Source organism: Oncorhynchus keta, chromosome 11 (genome assembly GCF_023373465.1).
Source record: "Oncorhynchus keta strain PuntledgeMale-10-30-2019 chromosome 11, Oket_V2, whole genome shotgun sequence".
Taxonomy (NCBI): Eukaryota; Metazoa; Chordata; class Actinopteri; order Salmoniformes; family Salmonidae; genus Oncorhynchus; species Oncorhynchus keta.
The window spans coordinates 37209358-37230174 of NC_068431.1; the positions used below are offsets into that span (position 1 = coordinate 37209358).

Sequence of the window (20817 nt, forward strand, 5' to 3'; positions counted from 1 at the left end):
ACCGACACATATTTAGCAGATGTTATTGTGTTCCTAGCTCCAACAGTGCAGTAGAAAAAACTTCTGGGTAATAATGTAAGAAATAACACACAAAAAAACAAAACACTGCAAAATTGCTTAGGAGCTAGAAGCAGAGCTGCCGTTGTCTGTCGGCACCATCTTAGCAACTTATCATCAGGATCACTATAGGTCTTATTTTCAACCAAACATTAAGATGGGATAGTTGTAAATGCCTTTTTCTTATTCAACAGTTGATTGATGATTTTCCAAGTTGATGTTATATTATTTAGGATTCTTGGAATTTGTTAGTAAATCTATATTTTTGGGGATATCTTAAGTAGGTGATTCAATTTGTTCTTATACATTCTGTAATTTGCAGAAATCAGAGAGGACATTTGTGAGAAACTTTTTATACAACTTTGTTTGTCACTGAGGATGTTTTTGCGACCGGTTGCAAACCAAGGTTAACAGAACCCAACTGCTGCTTTCTTATGTGATTTAACTTAGCGAGAGCAGTGATGAAATACAGAGTTGAAAGATGTGAGAAGTCTGGTAAGCAGACTCTACATCAGCCTGATTATACACATTGTCCCATGAAATATCATCCATTAACATCTTGAAGTCCTCACAATTAGTTTAGGTCAGAAATGTCAGTATAAAGTTAGCCACATTATTAAAATAATTTGTAAAAATATCAATAAGGGTGGCAGATGACATGTCAGAATTGGGTGGTCGACAGATGCATCCAATTACCACTTTTTTACCACCCTAGAAAAACAGGAGGGAATTCCTATGAGAAGAGATTCAGCATCACTGGTATCAGATATAAGTGTGAGGTCCTCTCACAAATAATTGAAACGTTTATGAACAAAAATGGATATTCCTTCTCCATTGCTATTTTCTTCTCCACCCACCCCTAAAAATCTCACCCGTAATAATTTTTCAGGGTGGGAGGGACATTTTATTGGACCATAATAACACATTTTCGATTGCAATGTTGCAATAAAACATTATGTTCAAGAAGAAAACAGTAGAAGTCTGTGATGTAGTTTCCACATGCGCGAGGTAGGGTACTGCATGGCAGTCATGGCATAAACCAAGTTCAAGTGCAGCGCTGTCTCTCTAGTAGTTATATACGGTATATTAATAAGTCATACTATAACATTAGCAAGGGTACACAACAGGATATTACAAAATCCTATTATATATATAGTCAGGTCCATAAGTATTTGGACAATGACACAATTTGCATAATGTTAGCTCTGTACGCCGACACAATGGATTGGAAAGGAAACAATCAAGATTTGCTTTAAGTATAGACTTTCATCTTTAATTGAAGGGTTTTGTCAAAATTATGGTATGAACCGTGTAGGAATTACAACCATTTTTATACATAGCCCCCCCCCCATTTTAGGAGCTCAGGAGTAATTGCAAAAACAAAAAAATCACAAATTAAATTGTGAATTGTAATACTTGTTTTCAAATCCTTTGCAGTCAATGACTGCTTGAAGTCTAGAAACCATAGACATCGCCAGATGCTGGGTTTCTTCCCTGGTGAGATCATCCTACTCTGCATCTCACAAAAACATGGCATTTGGAACCAAAAATTCAAATTTGGACTCGTCAGACCAAAGGACAGATTTCCACCGGTCTTATGTCCATTGCTCACGTTTCTTGGCCCAAGCAAGTCTCTTCTTATTGGTGTCCTTTAGTAGTGGTTTCTTTACAGCAATTTGACCATCAAGGCCTGATTCACAGTCTCCTCAATGAAGCATTTATTTGGGCTCCAATCTGAGGTGCCGTTAATGGCAGATTTCCGAGGCTGGTATCTCTAATTAACTTATCCTCTGCAGCAGAGGTAACTCTGGGTCTTCCTTTCCTGTTGTGGTCCTCATGAGAGCCAGTTTCATCATAGCGCTTGATGGTTTTTGCAACTTCACTAATTTTTGGGGGGTTACTACATGATTCCTTGTGTTATTTCATAGTTTTGATGTCTTCACTATTATTCTACAATGTAGAAAAATAGTACAAATTAGGATAAACGCTTCAATGAGTAGGTGTGTCCAAACATTTGATTGTGTGTGTATGTATATATACACACACATATATACACACACATATATACACTGCTCAAAAAAATTAAGGGAACACTAAAATAACACAGCCTAGATCTGAATGAATTAAATATTCTTATTAAATACCTTTTTCTTTACATAGTTGAATGTGCTGACAACAAAATCACACAAAAATGATCAATGGAAATCAAATTTATCAACCCATGGAGGTTGATTCTGGTCTGAGGAACGGGCGGGCCAGTCCATAGCATCAATGCATTCCTCTTGCAGGAACTGCTGACACACTCCAGCCACATGAGGTCTAGCATTGTCTTGCATTAGGAGGAACCCAGGGCCAACCACACCAGCATATGGTCTCACAAGGGGTCTGAGGATCTCATCTCGGTACCTAATGGCAGTCAGGTTACCTCTGGCGAGCACATGAAAAGAGCACCCCCAAAAGAAATGCCACCCCACACCATGACTGACCCACCCCCAAACCGGTCATGCTGGAGGATGTTGCAGGCAGCAGAACATTCTCCACGGCGTCTCCAGACTGTCACGTCTGTCACATGTGCTCAGTGTGAACCTGCTTTCATCTGTGAAGAGCACAGGGCGCCAGTGGCGAATTTGCCAATCTTGGTGTTCTCTGGCAAATGCCAAACATCCTGCACGGTGTTGGGCTGTAAAGCACAACCCCCACCTGTGGACGTCGGGCCCTCATACCACCCTCATGGAGTCTGTTTCTGACCGTTTGAGCAGACACATGCACATTTGTGGTCTGCTGGGGGTCATTTTGCAGGGCTCTGGCAGTGCTCCTCCTTGCACAAAGGCGGAGGTAGCGGTCCTGCTGCTGGGTTGTTGCCCTCCTACGGCCTCCTGCACGTCTCCTGATGTTCTGGCCTGTCTCCCGGTTGCGCCTCAATGCTCTGGACACTACGCTGACAGACACAGCAAACCTTCTCGCCACAGCTCGCATTGATATACCATCCTGGATGAGCTGCACTACCTGAGCCACTTGTGTGGGTTGTAGACTCCGTCTCATGCTACCACTAGAGTGAAAGCACCGCCAGCATTCAAAAGTGACCAAAACATCAGCCAGGAAGCATAGGAACTGAGAAGTGGTCTGTGGTTATCACCTGCAGAACCACTCCTTTATTGGGGCTGTCTTGCTAATTGCCTATAATTTCCACCTTTTGTCTGTTCCATTTGTACAGCATGTGAACAGCATGTGAAATGTATTGTCAATCAGTGTTGCTTCCTAAGTGGACAATTTAATTTCACAAAAGTGTGATTGACTTAGGAGTTACATTGTGTTGTTTAAGTGTTCTCTTTATTTATTTTAGTGTATATATATATATATATATAAACTCAGCAAAAAAATAATTGTCCCTTTTCAGGACCCTGTCTTTCAAAGATCATTTGTAAAAATCCAAATAACTTCACAGATCTTCATTGTAAAGGGTTTAAACACTGTTTCCCATGCTTGTTCAATGAACCATAAACAGTTAATGAACAGGCACCTGTGGAACAGTCGTTAAGACACTAACAGCTTAGACAGTAGGCAATTAAGGTCACAGTTATGAAAACTTAGGACACTAAAGAGCCCTTTCTACTGACTGAAAAACACCAGAAGAAAGATGCCCAGGGTCCCTGCTCATCTGCGTGAATGTGCCTTAGGCATGCTGCAAGGAGGCATGAGGACTGCAGATGTGGCCGGGGCAATAAATTGCAATGTCCGTACTGTGAGACGGGACAGACAGCCGATCGTCCTCGCAGTGGCGGACCACATGTAACATCTGCACAGGATCAGTACATCCGATCATCACACCTGCGGGACAGGTACAGGATGGCAACAACTGCCCGAGTTACACCAGGAACGCACAATCCCTCCATCAGTGCTCAGACTGTCTGAATTAGGCTGAGAGAAGCTGGACTAAGGGCATGTAGGCCTGTTGTAAGGCAGGTCCTCACCAAACATCACCGGCAACCTATGGACACAAACCCACCGTCGCTGGACCAGACTAGCAAAAAGTGCTCGTCACGGTTTTGTCTCACCAGGGGTGATGGTCAGATTCGCGTACATGGTCGAAGGAATGAGCATTACACCAAGACCTGTACTCCGGAGCGATTTGGAGGTGGAGGGTTCTTCCTGGTCTGGGGCAGTGTGTCACAGCATCATCGGACTGAGCTTGTTGTCATTGCAGTGTTGATATTGCCTGCATTACAGGGAAGACATCCTCCTCCCTCATGTGGTACCCTTCCTGCAGGCTCATCCTGACATGACCCTCCAGCCATACTGCTTGTTCTGTGCGTGATTTCCTGCAAGACAGGAATGTCAGTGTTCTGCCATGGCCAGCGAAGAGCCCGGATCTCAAACCCATTGAGCACGTCTGGGACCTGTTGGATCGGAGGGTGAGGGCTCGGGCCATTCCCCCCAGAAATGTCCGGGTACTTGGTGGAAGAGTGGGGTAACATCTCACAGCAAGAACTAGCAAATATGCTGCAGTCCATGAGATACACTGCAGTATTTAATGCAGCTGGTGGCCACACCAGATACTGACTTACTTTAACCCCCCCTTTGTTCAGGGACATAGTATTCCATTTGTTAGTCACATGTCTGTGGAACTTGTTCAGTTTGTCTCAGATGTTGAATCTTATGTTCAGACAAATATTTACACATGTTAAGTTTGCTGAAAATAAACTCAGTTTCTTTTTTTGCTGATATATATATTTTTAAATGCCATTGTCATCAAATGTTTTTTATTGAGGTTATACATTTTTTAAATTCAAGTTGGTTACAATTGTACTGAGACTTTGCGCTGCAGACACTGAACAAAAAAAATGGGAGGCTAATTCATCACTTAGGGGATGAGAAGGGGAAATTACAATGATTAGAAACAAGAGATTAAAATAAATGGATAGTCTAGAAGAAGTCCATGTCATCAGGTGCATCCAGGTCACGGTATTCAATGATGTTGCGTGGATCTCCCCGAGACATTCTGAAGGAAACAGCCAGGATGCAGTGCAGAGGGACAGCATAGAAATAGGAAAGATTGAGAGAAAAATTAACAGAGGTTTCTAAACATAAGTCTGTCATTAGCAGAGAAGGAAAGCTTTTTTTAAATGTTTTTTATTTAACACTAATTTTACCAGGCAACACATTCTCATTTACAGCAACAACCTGGGGAATAGTTACAGGGGAGAGGAATGAGCCAATTGGAAGCGAGGAATGAGCCAATTGGAAGCGGGCAATGATTAGGTGGCCATGATGGTCAGATTGGGAATTTAGCCAGGACACCAGAGTTAACACCCCTACTCTTACGATAAGTGCCATGGGATATTAGTGACCAGAGTCAGGACACCCGTTTAACGTATCATCCGAAAGACGGCACCCTACACAGGACAATGTCCCCAATCACCGCCATTGGGAATTCAGATGTTTTTTTAGACCAGAGGAAGAAGTGCCTCCTACTGGCCCTCCAACACCACTTCAAGCAGCATCTGGTCTCCCATCCTGGGACCGACCAAAACCAACCCTGCTTATCTTCAGATGTAAGCCAACAGTGGGATGCAGGGTGGTATGCCGCTGGCCGAAGATAATGGTGCGGTATTCGTCCCTAACTGACCATGGTCTCACCTGTTGTTGCGGGGTTTACCAGGGTAGCCACCACCCTGTCCACGGAAGTTGTCATAGTTACCCCGGCCGCCCCCATACTGGTTTGGTGGGTAAGGAGGTCCACCTTGGGAAGAGTAAGGTACAGTATGTGTGTCATGTCAGAACACATGAGAGCTGCAACCAAATTAATTACATAGTTGTGGTAAACTTACATTTGTTAAATTCTCAAGATAAGTGGTGATGTAAAAAGGGCTTAATAAATCAATGTGATTGATAATATGATAGGAGATGAGGCAGAGGCTCACCTCCGTAACCCATGACAGGAGGACGAGGCTGGCCGGGACCGAAGCCCATGAGGCCCTGGGGAGGGAAGGGCATGCCTGGAGAAAGAACTCCTACAGAGAGATGGAGAGAAACAGGGTCAGTGGAAAAATACACACCTAGATTCAATGATACAGCTACACCTAAACTCTTCTAGAAACATTTGCTCCCCGGGGGGCCTTTTCAGGAGGATGTAACATTTCAGAACGTTTGAATACAAAATGTATGGTGTAGAACAAATATGATTGTCAGCGACAACAGGGAATCGTGTCAGTGCTATTAATTATATTTCTATGTACAGCGTGTCCCTCACCCTGTCCTGGGCCAGGCGGAGGAGGTGGCTTCATCTCCGGGAGGGAAGGTCGCTTCGCATCCATGAGGAAATTGTTGAAAAACACCACCTCCTTTTTCACCTCGTCAATTTTGTCCCCGTGTTTGTTCAGGATGTGCTTGCGCACAAACTCTGGGCCCTGGCCAGGCAGAGGGAACAAATTCATTCACATTTTAATCTGCACCACACCGTGGCAAGGGAAACACAGACCAGTACATGCTTAATGCTCTTTGGATATACAATATTTCTGTTTGACAATTTACTTCCATCCTAACAGACACACACCTTGAACTTCTTGCCACTGAGGGGGCAGAGCCACTTGTCCTTGCCCAGCTCCTGGGTGTTTGCCGACACAAACTTCTCCACCTCATGCTCCGGGTCCTTCCGGCCCATCTTGCCTGCCTCCTCCTCTGATAGCTTCTCCTTCACACTGAACAGGGGGCTCAGCCTCTCCTCAAATGTCTTCTGCCACTCCAACACTGAGTGCATGACAGGGGGAGGGGGAGACAGTCAGTCAATAGTGTGTCAATGTATGATGCAGCCATCTCAAATGTGTGCCTAGCCAGTGTTGAATATTACAGTAGTGTCCTGCTCACCTTCCCCATGTGTGATGCGGTTGGGCGGGATGGGCCCACGCACATGGATCATGCCACAGCGGTTGGGCATCTCATCCTCGCTGGGGTACTCGCAGTTGTTGTAGTAGTCAATGGAATGGACAATACGCAGGTACAAGAGAAGACGGTCCAACACCTGGGAAGAGATGAAGGAAATCAAGTCAAGATAATGTACATTTTCCTTTTCATTTGACCACTTTAGCATCAGACAAAACACAAACATTTCACTGCATAAAAATAATGTAAAGCTGCTGTGTGCCAAGGCAGATGGATGGACCTTGACCAGCGTGTCATCCCTCTCCACAGTGATCTCGGCTGGGTTCCCCTCCTTGCTGCCCTCCTCTGCATCAGCTCCGCCCACACTGCCCAGTAGCTCCTCCTCCTCAGCGCTCACCTCCTCTATCAAGTAGTCAGTGATGTTCTTCAGGATGGGGTTCTGAGCCGCCATCTGATACAACCACACAATACGGGATTAAACATCCAAGAAACTGATAAGTTCATGATACATACTGCAAAGACGCCAAATAGCTTTCAGTGTCTTGTACCTCCACAGCAGACACATTATCTCCCCGGGCCTTTTGGCTCCACAGCCTGCCTCTGTCGTCCAGAGAGTGGATGAGTTTGGCTGACAGTTTGATGTCATTGCGCAGCACCTGTTTGTGCTGAGTGATGCCATTGATGTTGCGGACCCTCCGGGCTAGGTCTCTGTTCACCCCCGGGGCCAGCTCACAGTCACGCAGCTACACACAGTCAAGAGGACACATACAGGGTCAGAACACTCACTAACCAGCTGTGTGACTCAAGTGCCATATCTTGCTCATCATCAGGTTCCAGTACTGCCTAATGTTGTAGTCTTGAAAGGTTGTTAAACTCACTCTGATGTTCTGGAGGTTCCAGCAGGTCTCCTTGATGTTGACGCTACGGTCAAACGTCACCCAGCAGCGTCGGAAGAACCTGAGGTGAATGACAGACTTTACATTTTCAACCGTCCACTACAGTCCATTAGCACCAGACAGGGTCCAGCTGTGGATGTGGTCACGTGGAAGTGGAACTAACCTGCGCTCCGGTTGGGGATCAGACAAGCACACTCGCATAAACCCAGGATATCTCCGACATAGCTGAGGGAGGCAAAAACAACAGGTTAGTTCTTCCTCCTGGATGCCTCCAGTCATTGTGTGTGTGTGTGTGTGTGTGTGTGTGTAACAGCTGTATCTGAGAGTCCATTGTATCAATGTAACTTTAGAGTAGTGTCATTCTGACAGTCCATACAAGTGTTCAGTATGTTTGTACAGTCAAATTGCTTAAACTCACAGCTATGATCTCAGCCTTTGAGATTGTGGGGGCGATGCTCCTCATGAATAAAGAGCAGGTCCTGTGGAGAGGCCTGGGTCTCAGGGGCTGGTCCTCCTTGGGTTTCTTCTCCTCTGGTTTCTCCCTCTCTCTCGCCCTTTCCTTTGGTTTCTCCTCTTTGCTTTTCTTACCGTCAGCTACACAATGAGTGGAGCAGAGAAGTCATTACCTTACCAAAAATACACTGCTCAAAAAATAAAAGGGAACACTAAAATAACACATCCTAGATCTGAATGAATAAAATATTCTTATTAAATACTTTTTTCTTTACATAGTTGAATGTGCCGACAACAAAATCACACAAAAATTATCAATGGAAATCAAATTTATCAACCCATGGAGGTCTGGATTTGGAGTCATACTCAAAATTAAAGTGGAAAACCACACTACAGGCTGATCCAACTTTGATGTAATGTCCTTAAAACAAGTCAAAATGAGGCTCAGTAGTGTGTGTGGCCTCCACGTGCCTGTATGACCTCCCTACAATGCCTGGGCATGCTCCTGATGAGGTGGCGGATGGTCTCCTGAGGGATCTCCTCCCAGACCTGGACTAAAGCATCCGCCAACTCCTGGACAGTCTGTGGTGCAACGCCACGTTGGTGGATGGAGCGAGACATGATGTCCCAGATGTGCCCAATTGGATTCAGGTCTGGGGAACGGGCGGGCCAGTCCATAGCATCAATGCATTCCTCTTGCAGGAACTGCTGACACACTCCAGCCTCATGAGGTCTAGCATTAGGAGGAACCCAGGGCCAACCGCACCAGCATATGGTCTCATAAGGGGTCTGAGGATCTCATCTCGGTACCTAATGGCAGTCAGGCTACCTCTGGCGAGCACATGGAGGGCTGTGCGGCCCCCACAAAGAAATGCCACCCCACACCATGACATTGCCAAACCGGTCATGCTGGAGGATGTTGCAGGCAGCAGAACGTTCTCCACGGCATCTCCAGACTGTCACGCCTGTCACATGTGCTCAGTGTGAACCTGCACAGGGCGCCAGTGGCGAATTTGCCAATCTTGGTGTTCTCTGGCAAATGCCAAACGTCCTGCACGGTGTTGAGCTGTAAGCACAACCCCCACCTGTGGACGTCCGGCCCTCATACCACCCTCATGGAGTCTGTTTCTGACCGTTTGAGCAGACACATGCACATTTGTGGCCTGCTGGAGGTCATTTTGCAGGGCTCCGGCAGTGCTCCTCCTGCTCCTCCTTGCACAAAGGCAGAGGTCCTGCTGCTGGGTTGTTGCCCTCCTACGGCCTCCTCCACGTCTCCTGATGTACTGGCCTGTCTCCTGGTAGCGCCTCCATGCTCTGGACACGACGCTGACAGACACAGCAAACCTTCTTGCCACAGCTCGCATTGATGTGCCATCCTGGATGAGCTGCACTACCTGGGCCACTTGTGTGGGTTGTAGACTCCGTCTCATGCTACCACTAGAGTGAAAGCACCGCCAGCATTCAAAAGTGACCAAAACATCAGCCAGGAAGCATAGGAACTGAGAAGTGGTCTGTGGTTATCACCTGCAGAACCACTCCTTTATTGGGGGTGTCTTGCTAATTGCCTATAATTTCCACCTGTTGTCTATTCCATTTGCACAACAGCATGTGACATTTATTGTCAATCAGTGTTGCTTCCTAAGTGGACAGTTTGATTTCACAGAAGTGTGATTGACTTGGAGTTACATTGTGTTGTTTAAGTGTTCCCTTTATTTTTTTGAGCGGTGTATATTTGAATACTAGAATTTGTGAAAACAGTGACCCCAATGCAGTGCCTTCATTGCTCACCTTCACCCTCTTCTTCCTCTTCATCCTTGTCCTCCCCCTCCTCCTTTTCCTCATCGTCCTTGTCCTCCCCTTCCTCCTTTTCCTCACCCTCATCCTCCTTCTCTGCATTTTTATCAGAGGAATGATGGGAGTTGGAGTCCGAATCGGAGTCACTCTCAGAGGCACTGGCCTCATCTTCACTGTCTCCACTGTGCTTCCGCTTCCTCTTCTTACTCAGCTAACACACACATGGGAAGGAAAATAGGTGGTGATAAAGGTTAATAGATCCATCACTGATTCAAATCAATTAGCCCAAATCCTATCTTGAGTACTGTTTTAGTGCCAATTTCCCACCGTCATCGATGCAAGTTAGGATTTGGCCCATTAAGAGCAGCACATTCTAAAAGTCAGAAAGACAGACTAAGACACATGGACACTAAACACTAACCTTCTTAGGCTCAGGCACAACTTCTTTGCTTTTCACCTCTTTTTCTCCTTTCTCTTCTCCCCCACTCCCTTCGGCTGCTGCTTCACCACCACCGTTTGCCCCCTTCTCCGTGCTGCAGGCATCACTCTCCCCCTGTGGCAGAATTTGCTACATCAATGACTAGTTGACAAGCATTTCACTACATCCACAATAACATCTGCTAAATAGGAGTATGTGACCAATAGAATTTGATGACTCCCTGTCTCAAGGGGGAAGAATGGAGCAGGGCAAAGAAAAGGTGGTTACGACAAGACAGCATACATTCTCTTTGTCAGCTGGGGGTTTGCGGTCATTGTCCTGATTCTTATCCTTGGGCTCCTCTTTTTTGGGGGGTTCAGTTCCAGGACCAACAGCTGCCGCCCTGTCAGCTCTCTCCCTCTCCTCTTCCTCCTCAGACGGCAGCTCCAATATACGCAGGTCATGATCTGTCCCTCCCTCCATCTTTATCACCGCTGCATGACAGAGGGAGGACAGGGGTAAGCAAACTGGTCACCAACCGGTCGATCGTGATAAAGACTTGCATATCTATTTTTGTCTTGTTCATTTCATGCTGTTGGCAGTAGGTGCACTAGCTGCCCTAGTGAAGTGTTCCCAGTTTGAACCATTTCATGTGTCTGAAGGTAAAACTGTGCCTACCCGGCAGCCCCAGGGAGAAAATCAAGATAACTGCAGACACTGATCTGAGCTTCCTTATGTAAAGACTGTAAAAAGAAGCCTCAAACGCACATCAAAGTTGATACTGTGAGATTTAAACCATGACTAAAGAGAGGGTCAATGAATAGAGCAAAAACCTGATGTTTTTACAAGGAAGTTCACATTTAAGTTATTCAACACTTCACTGTCAAACACTTTGTTCAACACTTTTATAAGTCATTAAATGTGCTTCTCCCTACTTGCACTTATGCTACAACCAACACTGCAGTTGCAATGCATAAGTAGCAAATTGTATAGATAAGCTTGCGTTATTTTTATCAGCTTAAGAAATATTAAACTTTCTCTGGTCATAGGAGTAACAACATGAATTGGTGCATGGGGCGGAAATAATGCAGTGTGACTAGAGTTGCCATTAGCTGGAATTTTTATTTTTATTTACCTTTATTTAACCAGGCAAGTCAGTTAAGAACACATTCTTATTTTCAATGACGGCCTGGGAACAGTGGGTTAACTGCCTGTTCAGGGGCAGAACGACAGATTTGTACCTTGTCAGCTCAGGGGTTTGAACACACAACCTTCCGGTTACTAGTCCAACACTAACCACTAGGCTACCCTGCCGCCCCGAATAATGTGTGTCCTTTTGGTCAGTCTCAGGGGAGGGACAGTGAGAGGAAGCTTTAAGACGCAGGCCATCAGTTCATTACATTTTTAAAAAGCAAATTATGCTCACTCAGCTGTTGCCTCAAGTAATACAACAAATTATATATTACCAGTGTGATTTTTACATTTTTAAATATCATTTCAAAATGGTCTGAGAAAAACATTGAACCACCCTCATTGCTACAGAACTGTTTTTAAATAGGTTCATGTTGCATAGGCATACATTTTTTTAAGACAGGTTACAAAATTGTGAATGGTAGAACTTGGCTTGCATTTTGACTCAAAGTGATATTGAATCAGAAAAGGTTTGGTGACCACTGGGTTAGGATATATAACCTGTTGAGGTAACTAAACCTACCAACAAATAACACCCATCCTGACACTGCTCGAAACTAAGGTTGACATCCAAGTACTCTGCAAGAGAGCTGAATGAAGCCATTAGAGAGGTCTCCCACTGCCACCCACACCCACTACTCTACCTGCATCCAAGACCTTCATGATGGCCTGGGCCTTCTCCATGTCCAGGGAGACTGTGTCGAACCAGCTGTTCTCCATCAGGAATATGTAGACATTCAGCCGGTTCTGCAAGCCACTGTGGGCCTCAGCCTTCCGCCGGCCCGCCTCATCTGGGTGGTATTTGGATCTGAACCTGAGTTCACAACAATGTCCCCAAAAGAGCACGGGAGAGAGACAGGGCAGGGATGGAGGGGAGGAGAGCAGAATGTTAGAGAATGTCCTTGTATGTATGGCCAGGCCAAATAAACTGGCCTACAGCAATGAACTGGGACTAATATACTGCCATTCTATACCCAAACACTAAATTAAATTTAAAAAACAAAATTAAAATACTGGAGGACAACTTTTTTCTGAACGTTCCTGTATCCTGCAATGTCTTATTTTGGGGGAACACAGCATCAATTAAATGCAACTACAATAGATACACAAAAGTATGTGGACACCACTTCAAATTAGTGGATTCGACTATTTTAGCCACACCCGTGCAGACAGGTGTAGAAAATTGAGCACACAGTCATGCAATCACCATAGAGATGACATTGGCAGTAGAAGAGCTCAGTGACTTTCTCCCCCCAATTTCGTGGTATCCAATTGTTTTTAGTATCCCATCTTGTCTCATCGCTACAACTCCCGTGTGGGCTCAGGAGAGAAGGTTGAAAGTCATGCGTCCTCCGATACACAACCCAACCAAGCCGCACTGCTTCTTAACACAGCGCGCATCCAACCCGGAAGCCAGCCGCACCAATGTGTCGGAGGATACACCGTGCACCTGGCAACCTTGGTTAGCGCGCACTGAGCCCGGCCCGCCACAGGAGTCGCTAGGCCAATTGTGCGTCGCCCTGCAGACCTCCTGGATACGGCCGGTTACGACAGAGCCTGGGCGCGAACCCAGGATGCCCCGAGCTCAGTGACTTTCAACGGGGCTCCATCATAGCATGCCACCTTCCCAATTTGTCACATTTCTGCCCCAGTCAACTATAAGTGCTGTTATTGTCAATCAAATCAAGAGTCGGCTTTCTATTCCGCAACAAAGCCTCCTTCACTCATGCCGCCAAGCTTACCCTAGTAAAACTGACTATCCTACCGATCCTCGACTTCGGCGATGTCATCTACAAAATTGCTTCCAACACTCTACTCAGCAAACTGGATGCAGTTTATCACAGTGCCATCCGTTTTGTCACGAAAGCACCATATACCACCCACCACTGCGACTTGTATGCTCTAGTCGGCTGGCCCTCGCTACATATTCTTCGCCAGACCCACTGGCTCCAGGTCATCTACAAGTCCATGCTCGGTAAAGCTCCGCCTTATCTCAGTTCACTGGTCACGATGGCAACACCCATCCGTAGCACGCACTCCAGCAGGTGTATCTCACTTATCATCCCTAAAGCCAACACCTCATTTGGCCGCCTTTCGTTCCAGTACTCTGCTGCCTGTGACTGGAACGAATTGCAAATGTTTTATTTTTTATTTTAATAAAATAAAATAAAAATCGCTGAAGTTGGAGACTTTTATCTCCCTCACCAACTTCAAACATCAGCTGTCTGAGCAGCTAACCGATCGCTGCAGCTGTACATAGTCTATTGGTAAATAGCCCACCCATTTTCACCTACCTCATCCCCACACTGTTTTTATTTATTTACTTTTCTGCTCTTTTGCACACCAATATCTCTACCTGTACATGACCATCTGATCATTTATCACTCCAGTGTTAATCTGCAAAATTGTAATTATTCGCCTACCTCCTCATGCCTTTTGCACACATTGTATATAGACCCTTTTTTTCTACTGTGTTATTGACTTGTTAATTGTTTACTCCATGTGTAACTGTGTTGTCTGTTCACACTGCTATGCTTTTATCTTGGCCAGGTCGCAAATGAGAACTTGTTCTCAACTAGCCTACCTGGTTAAATAAAGGTGAAATAAAAAAATAAAAAATAATTGTGAAGTGGAAACAACTATGAGCAACAACGGCTCAGCCATGAAGTACTAGGCCACACAAGCTCACAGAACAGGACCGCCGAGTGCTGAAGAGTGTAAAAACTGTTCTCGGATGCAATACTCACGACAGAGTTCCAAACTGCCTCTGGAAGCAACGTCAGCACAATAACTATTTGTCGGGAGCTTCATGAAATGGGTTTCCATGGCCGAGCAGCTGCACACAAGCCTACGAGCCTATAAACGCTACAGCATACATTCTAGACGATTCTGTGCTTCCAACTTCGTGGCAACAGTCTAGGGAAGGCCCTTTCCTGTTCCAGCATGACAATGGCCCCGTGCACAAACAGAGGTCCATACAGAAATGGCTGGTTTGTTGAGATCGGTGTAGAAGAACTTGACTGGCCTGCAGAGCCCTGACCTCAACCCCATCGAACACATTTGGGATGAATTGGAACGCAGACAACAGGCCAGGCCTAATCTCCCAGCATCAGTGCCCAACCTCACTAATGCTCGTGGCTAACTGGGAGCTAGTCCCCCGCAGCAATGTTCCAACATCTAGTGGAAAGCCTTCCGATAAGAGTAGAGGCTGTTATAGCAGCAATGTGTGAAGCAACTCCATATTAATGCCCATGATTTTGGAATGAGATGTTCAACAAGCAAGTGTCCACATACTTTTGGTTATGTAGTGTATCTAGGTCCACTCAAGTGACTGGCATATGAAGAAACACTTGTTCTGCACCTGGAAATGCTCTGGTGTCCTACTGTGGATTCTTCACAAAGTTTGCATGGTGTTATGTTTGTGTGTGAGTATAGCCGTTTGTAAAACATATCAGGATGCTTTAGGTCAACGCACCAAAAATAACTCAAAGGCAAAAGGGACACAGATATTCAAATAAAATAACATAACACAGTTTAGAATTTTACAGTTCAGAAGAGCAAATTTGCCATGGAGTGGACAAAATTTACCTTTTTTTCTCCCAGTATAACAACACATATATACTGAGAGGGGTCTCTTCTGTAAAAATGGGCTCCACTTCACCCCCCTACTGTGTTTGTGTGCGCACACAATTTCATTTTCGGTTTTGGGATTCGATTTGATCCAAATATAAAAACAAAAATGGGGGAAAAAAGCATCACATACTAAAGAAAAGAAAATATTTCCATGCGCGCAAGTGGTTTATTTGTCTGTCTAGCTAGTATCCCTGGTACTGTACGTCTAAAAGCAACTGCATTGTGCGCAGTGCAAACCCTAGCTGTCTAACAACGATTCCTGCGAGGAGTTCCAGTTTTTTCTCATCTTCAAAAACCTTGTTGTGAAGGGCGGGGGAGGAGTGGGAGGGAAGAAGGTTTGGTTAAGTTAAGAAAAAAAAATAACATTGACATTGTATCATAATCCCTGGACACACTTGTGTAAAGTGTGATAAGCAAAACCGACAAACATACTCTGTTAAAAACTGTGTCAACTGATAATCCAAATCAGACTCACTTAAGAGCCAAATCTCTATCCTGTACTGTTTACTAGCTAGGCTATTTACTGACCTCTCTATTCATGATGGTAACCGCCCAAAGCATTAACCAACTATTCTTATCTGAAGGTGGCATGATATGCATAATAAGCCTGCCCAAAATACCAAGTATTATCTTAACACTTTCAATAATAGATCAAAATCGTTATATATAAAAATAGCTTGAATTAAGTATGTTCAGGATGTTTTAAATACACCCATTCAACTATACCCTTTTTTAATTAGATAACCAACTAAAAGTCTTGTATGCCTTGATAATGCAACCTGTCAAATATAGGCCTAACGTCTTCCAAACTATACTGTCTTTACCAAGCTATTAACGAACAGCTCCGATAGCGCCAGATCCATTTGACTGACAATTTCTGTGAATAGAAAGGTTGTCAGTGTTGCCAGCCTAATTCACAACGAACTGATCATGAATACTAATAATAGAGCAGCAAAGGCTATGATAATCGTACCACTCTTCATCTTTGTGCGCAAGGAAGAAGTCCTGCATCTGCTGCCGTCGGAAGTCTATCTTGTACTCATTATAACGTTTGACTGCCTCGGTCTCATCCACTGAGTCATCCAGGGACAGAAGGAACTCCTTAAAGCTCTTCATCACCGGAGGTGGCAGGCCCAGATCCATATCATGGATGTTTCCTAGCCTAGTAGACAAATGACAGGGTTAAAAAGAGTGTGAGATAACCAGTTACTTAGAAACTTTGACTAACTAAGGGCAAGCTAATCTATTGGGTGGAACAGTCACAGCTCCAGTCAAGGACATGGTGCCATTTTATTGTCATCTGCTTTCCACAGATGACAAAGTCTGCATGAACAGGTTGGTTGTGCCCAGTCTACCCTCCTCACCTTGCCTGGATGGGTATGCCATGGTGAGGCTGCATGAGATGAAGGTCAGGGTGGCCCCAAGGCTGTGGAGGGGCATAGCTGGGGCCTCCGCCACCACCGTAGCCCAAGTCATACCCACCATGGTAGGGATCTCCTCCATGGTCATCCCTGATCAAAACAGAGGGAAGATTAACTCAAACATTGTGTACAGCAATGTAGGTAGTGTAGATAAATGTGATTCTCACCAATCTCTCCTCATGCGTTTCTGTTGGGGACTCATGTCGTGCCTGGGTGGGGAGAACCTCTCCCTGCGACCTCTCTCGTAGTCCCGATACTCCCCCCGGCTACGCCGCTCCCTGCCCCTGTCCCACTCCCTTGCAGATGGGCGCCAGTAAACGGAAAGAACAAAAAGATACATGTGAAACACCATGTATGTATGACATGGATTGGAATTGTTCTCTCTAATTTCAAAAGTTTCTTCCAATGTGCCATTATTTCTCTTTTGTTTTATACAAGTATATTCCCTCTTCCTCACCTGTCATTCCAGTCATCCCTACGCCTTTCCTCTCTCTCTCGGGAGCGGTCATAGTTGTCGCTCCTCTCACGACGGAACTTGTCTCTCCTTCTGCGATCATATTCATCATCACTGTCCGCCATCACCCTAAAAATGTAGGTCTGTAGACAAATAGCATAAACATTAAAATTGTAAGTAGCTAACGGCAGCAAACAAATTAAATCGAACGGGCCACAGTAATCAAGCTAATATAATCATAATTTGTTAAACACCAATATTACGTTGTCCTTAGCCAAATGTGTGTAGCAAAGCATGTGTCTCCTGATTGAGTTATGCTACTGGGAGTCGCATGACCAGTTAGCTAACCAACATCTTACATGGCATTTCAAGTAGCTAGCTAGCCGTTTATGTAGCTAACGTTAACTAGCTAGCTTGAATATCTGTTTTTCGAAGTAGGTTTAGTGAAGCTAGCTACTTCTTTCTCCATGGTAGGATAGTCGTAGTTTAATTAGGTACTTCCAATTTACTGCTAGCTTAGTTTACATGTTCATAGTAGCAAGCTAAAATTAGCTTAGCTAGCGTCCCCAGCACTGTAATTTAGCTTTCTAACTAGCCGCGTTAGTTGGAAGAAGCTAGCTAGTACCGGTAGACGCAAACAAAGCAAGGTCGGTACTTTTACTAGGCCGTTGTATTTTACGTGCTACAAAACATATTCTGTTACTTTCTTTACATAACATCAGCTTTAGCATACATCTCGTGACAGCATGAAATGAAACTTTATAGAGGGTAAATTACCTGTCAATAAATCACGTTATTTTAGCAATCCTGCGTGGTCTCTTAATGGCGACGCCGTTAGACAGGAAACACATTTCCCGGAAGTTGGATTACACGTTCAAACTGCATATTTAGTTAAGCATATAGCCAAACACACAGGTTTAAGAACAAAAGAACAATAAAACATATAATAAAAATAACTTTTACAAACTTCACAAAGGTCTTCTTTCCATTTAATTACACATATATAGGTTGAATGCTTCAAAGCCAACATGTGAATTTCAGGGGACGTTAATAATGGCACAAAAATATGAATCATAAAGGGGTAGTTTTCAAAAATATACACTGAACAAAAATAAAACACAACATGTAAAGTGTTGGCCACATGTTTCATGAGCTGAAGTAAAAGATCCCAGAAAGTTTACATGAGCACAAATGCATATTTCTCTCAAATTGTGTGCACAAATTTGTTTACATCCTTGTTAGTGAGCATTTATTATTTTCCAAGATAAACCATCCACCTGACAGGTGGTGTGCGTGTGACTCAGATCACAGGGCTGGGACCACCAGGCTATATGATCCTGTCTGGTCCCATACTGTGTGCTGTAGCCAACTCCTCTATCATTGGCATGACACACATGGCATGACAACAACAATAGAAGAGTTGGCTAGAGCACATGGAGTCAAGTACTCACCTTTGTCATTCAATGGTATGACACATCCTTTAGCTCTTAGTCTTGCCCCTGAACTTATTATGCTGGTGATCCAGGAAGTCCCAGAGGATGTGCGACCAGACAGGAGTGGGTTCAACACCCTGATCCACGTTAGACCATACATCCTTGTATGATGATAATATACGAACATCCCCTGACTCGTCATTGACATCTGGCTGCTTAAGAGACATGAAATTCATTTGTAGTACAAAATAGTAATTTGACGAAACCGATGATGGACAGGAAAACACAATACAAACAGTCTGAAACCATAATTTGTATTATACATTAAAAGTGTTTATTTCAGCTTTAAATGGAACAAAGGGTCCCCTAAAACAGTGATGTTCCTGTAGCTAACATATTTTTATTCAGCACAAAGACAAATACATTTGAGCACATTCCTCCCTGTCCAGTTTTTAAGGGAACTCTTTGGAAACAAGCAAAAAAGATGTTATCAATTAGAATAGTATGCAGGAGACAAAGGAGAGGGGGAAGGTCCAGGCATCCTTTCCCACAACAGACAGTAAGAAATATCAGCTATGTTGTATCAGGTGTAATGAACATTGAAGGTTTTAGATCATTGGAGGTTATATACAGTGGGGCAAAAAAAAGTATTTAGTCAGCCACCAATTTTGCAAGTTCTCCCACTTAAAAAGATGAGAGAGGCCTGTAATATTCATCATATGTACACTTCAACTATGACAGACAAAATGAGAAAAAAAATCCAGAAAATGACATTGTAGGATTTTTAATGAATTTATTTGCAAATTATGGTGGAAAATAAGAATTTGGTCACCTACAAACAAGAAAGATTTCTGGCTCTCATAGACCTGTAACTTCTTTAAGAGGCTCCTCTGTCCTCCACTCGTTACCTGTATTAAGGGCACCTGTTTGAACTTGTTATCAGTATAAAAGACACCTGTCCCAGCTTGGTTTGAAGAAATCAACTGTGGGAGCAATTATTAGGAAATGGAAGACATACAAGACGACTGATAATCTCCCTCGATCTGGGGCTCCACGCAAGATCTCACCCCGTGGGGTCAAAATGATCACAAGAAAAATCCCAGAACCACACACAGGGGGACCTAGTGAGTTTTTAAAAATGTTTTATTTCACCTTTATTTAACCAGGTGGGCAAGTTGAGAACAAGTTCTCATTTCCAATTGCGACCTGGAATGACCTGCAGAGAGCTGGGACCAAAGTAACAAAGCCTACCATCAGCAAGGGCATTGAAGATGAATCGTGGCTGGATCTTTCAGCATGACAATGATCCCAAACACACCACCCGGGCAACGAAGGAGTGGCTTCGAAAAGAAGCATTTCAAGGGCCTGGAGTGGCCTAGCCAGTCTCCAGATCTCAACCCTGTAGAAAATCTTTGGAGGGAGTTGAAAGTCCGTGTGGCCCAGCAACAGCCCCAAAACATCACTGCTCTAGAGGAGATCTGCATGGAGGAATGGGCCAAAATACCAGCAACAGTGTGTGAAAACCTTGTGAAGACTTACAGAAAACCTTTGACCTCTGTCATTGCCAACAAAGGATATATAACAAAGTATTGAGATAAACTTTTGTTATTGACCAAATACTTACTTTCCACCATAATTTGCAAATAAATTCATTAAAAATCCTACAATGTGATTTTCTGGATTTTTTTTCTCATTTTGTCTGTCATAGTTGAAGTGTACCTACGATGAAAATTACAGGCCTCTCTCATCTTTTTAAGTGGGAGAACTTGCACAATTGGTGGCTGACTAAATACTTTGTTGCCCCACTGTATATGTTTCACAGGGGTGATGTGTACTTGCCCTTTAGAAAGTGTTTGACAACTGATTTGTGTGATGACTGTTTACTAGCTGAATGTCTTTCATAAATGGAGTTTAAACAAAGAAAGTGTGTGGGGGAGAGCCTTATTGAAATTAAAACAGTCAGGGAACATATCATAGCCAGACTTGTTGAGCTATGCTCAATGTTAATTAGCCTAATGACTGTACTCTGAGGTATTTGCTTATAAATGAACCTGTGTCTCTCCGACACAGAATAGAAATGAGAGAGGCGTGGTGACTGGTCCAATCCATTGACCATAACCATTCATGGCTGAGTTCAATTCAACCGATGGAACTGCAGGGCTGGTAAACTGCAGGGGGCTAGAAGCAA

General features: G+C 44.2%; 1 protein-coding gene across 1 annotated transcript; it reads right to left on the minus strand.

Moving 5' to 3' along the window:
• Window positions 1-4800: 4800 nt before the first annotated feature.
• Window positions 4801-18091, minus strand: LOC118390171 (serrate RNA effector molecule homolog). Its single transcript, XM_052457060.1, has 20 exons — window positions 17974-18091; window positions 17199-17339; window positions 16910-17052; window positions 16686-16832; window positions 16295-16483; window positions 12333-12502; window positions 10801-10991; window positions 10501-10632; window positions 10074-10290; window positions 8251-8426; window positions 7996-8057; window positions 7815-7893; window positions 7485-7679; window positions 7217-7387; window positions 6922-7075; window positions 6611-6804; window positions 6308-6464; window positions 5979-6068; window positions 5695-5797; window positions 4801-5056 (listed from the first exon to the last, which is right to left on the minus strand). Exons 2-20 carry the CDS (start codon window positions 17319-17321, stop codon window positions 4981-4983), a joined length of 2769 nt encoding a protein of 922 aa, XP_052313020.1. The 5' UTR covers window positions 17322-17339; window positions 17974-18091; the 3' UTR covers window positions 4801-4980.
• Window positions 18092-20817: the final 2726 nt, after the last annotated feature.

Excerpts from the sequence above, each read along its gene's own strand:
- LOC118390171 (XM_052457060.1), bottom strand. The coding sequence starts at position 17,321 with ATGGCGGACAGTGATGATGAATATGATCGCAGAAGGAGAGACAAGTTC. Across the intron at positions 16,833-16,909 it reads AAACGCATGAGGAGAGATTG|GGATGACCATGGAGGAGATC; the intron begins GTGAGAATCACA and ends TGTTTTGATCAG. Across the intron at positions 7,388-7,484 it reads ATAATGTGTCTGCTGTGGAG|ATGGCGGCTCAGAACCCCAT; the intron begins GTACAAGACACT and ends TGGTTGTATCAG.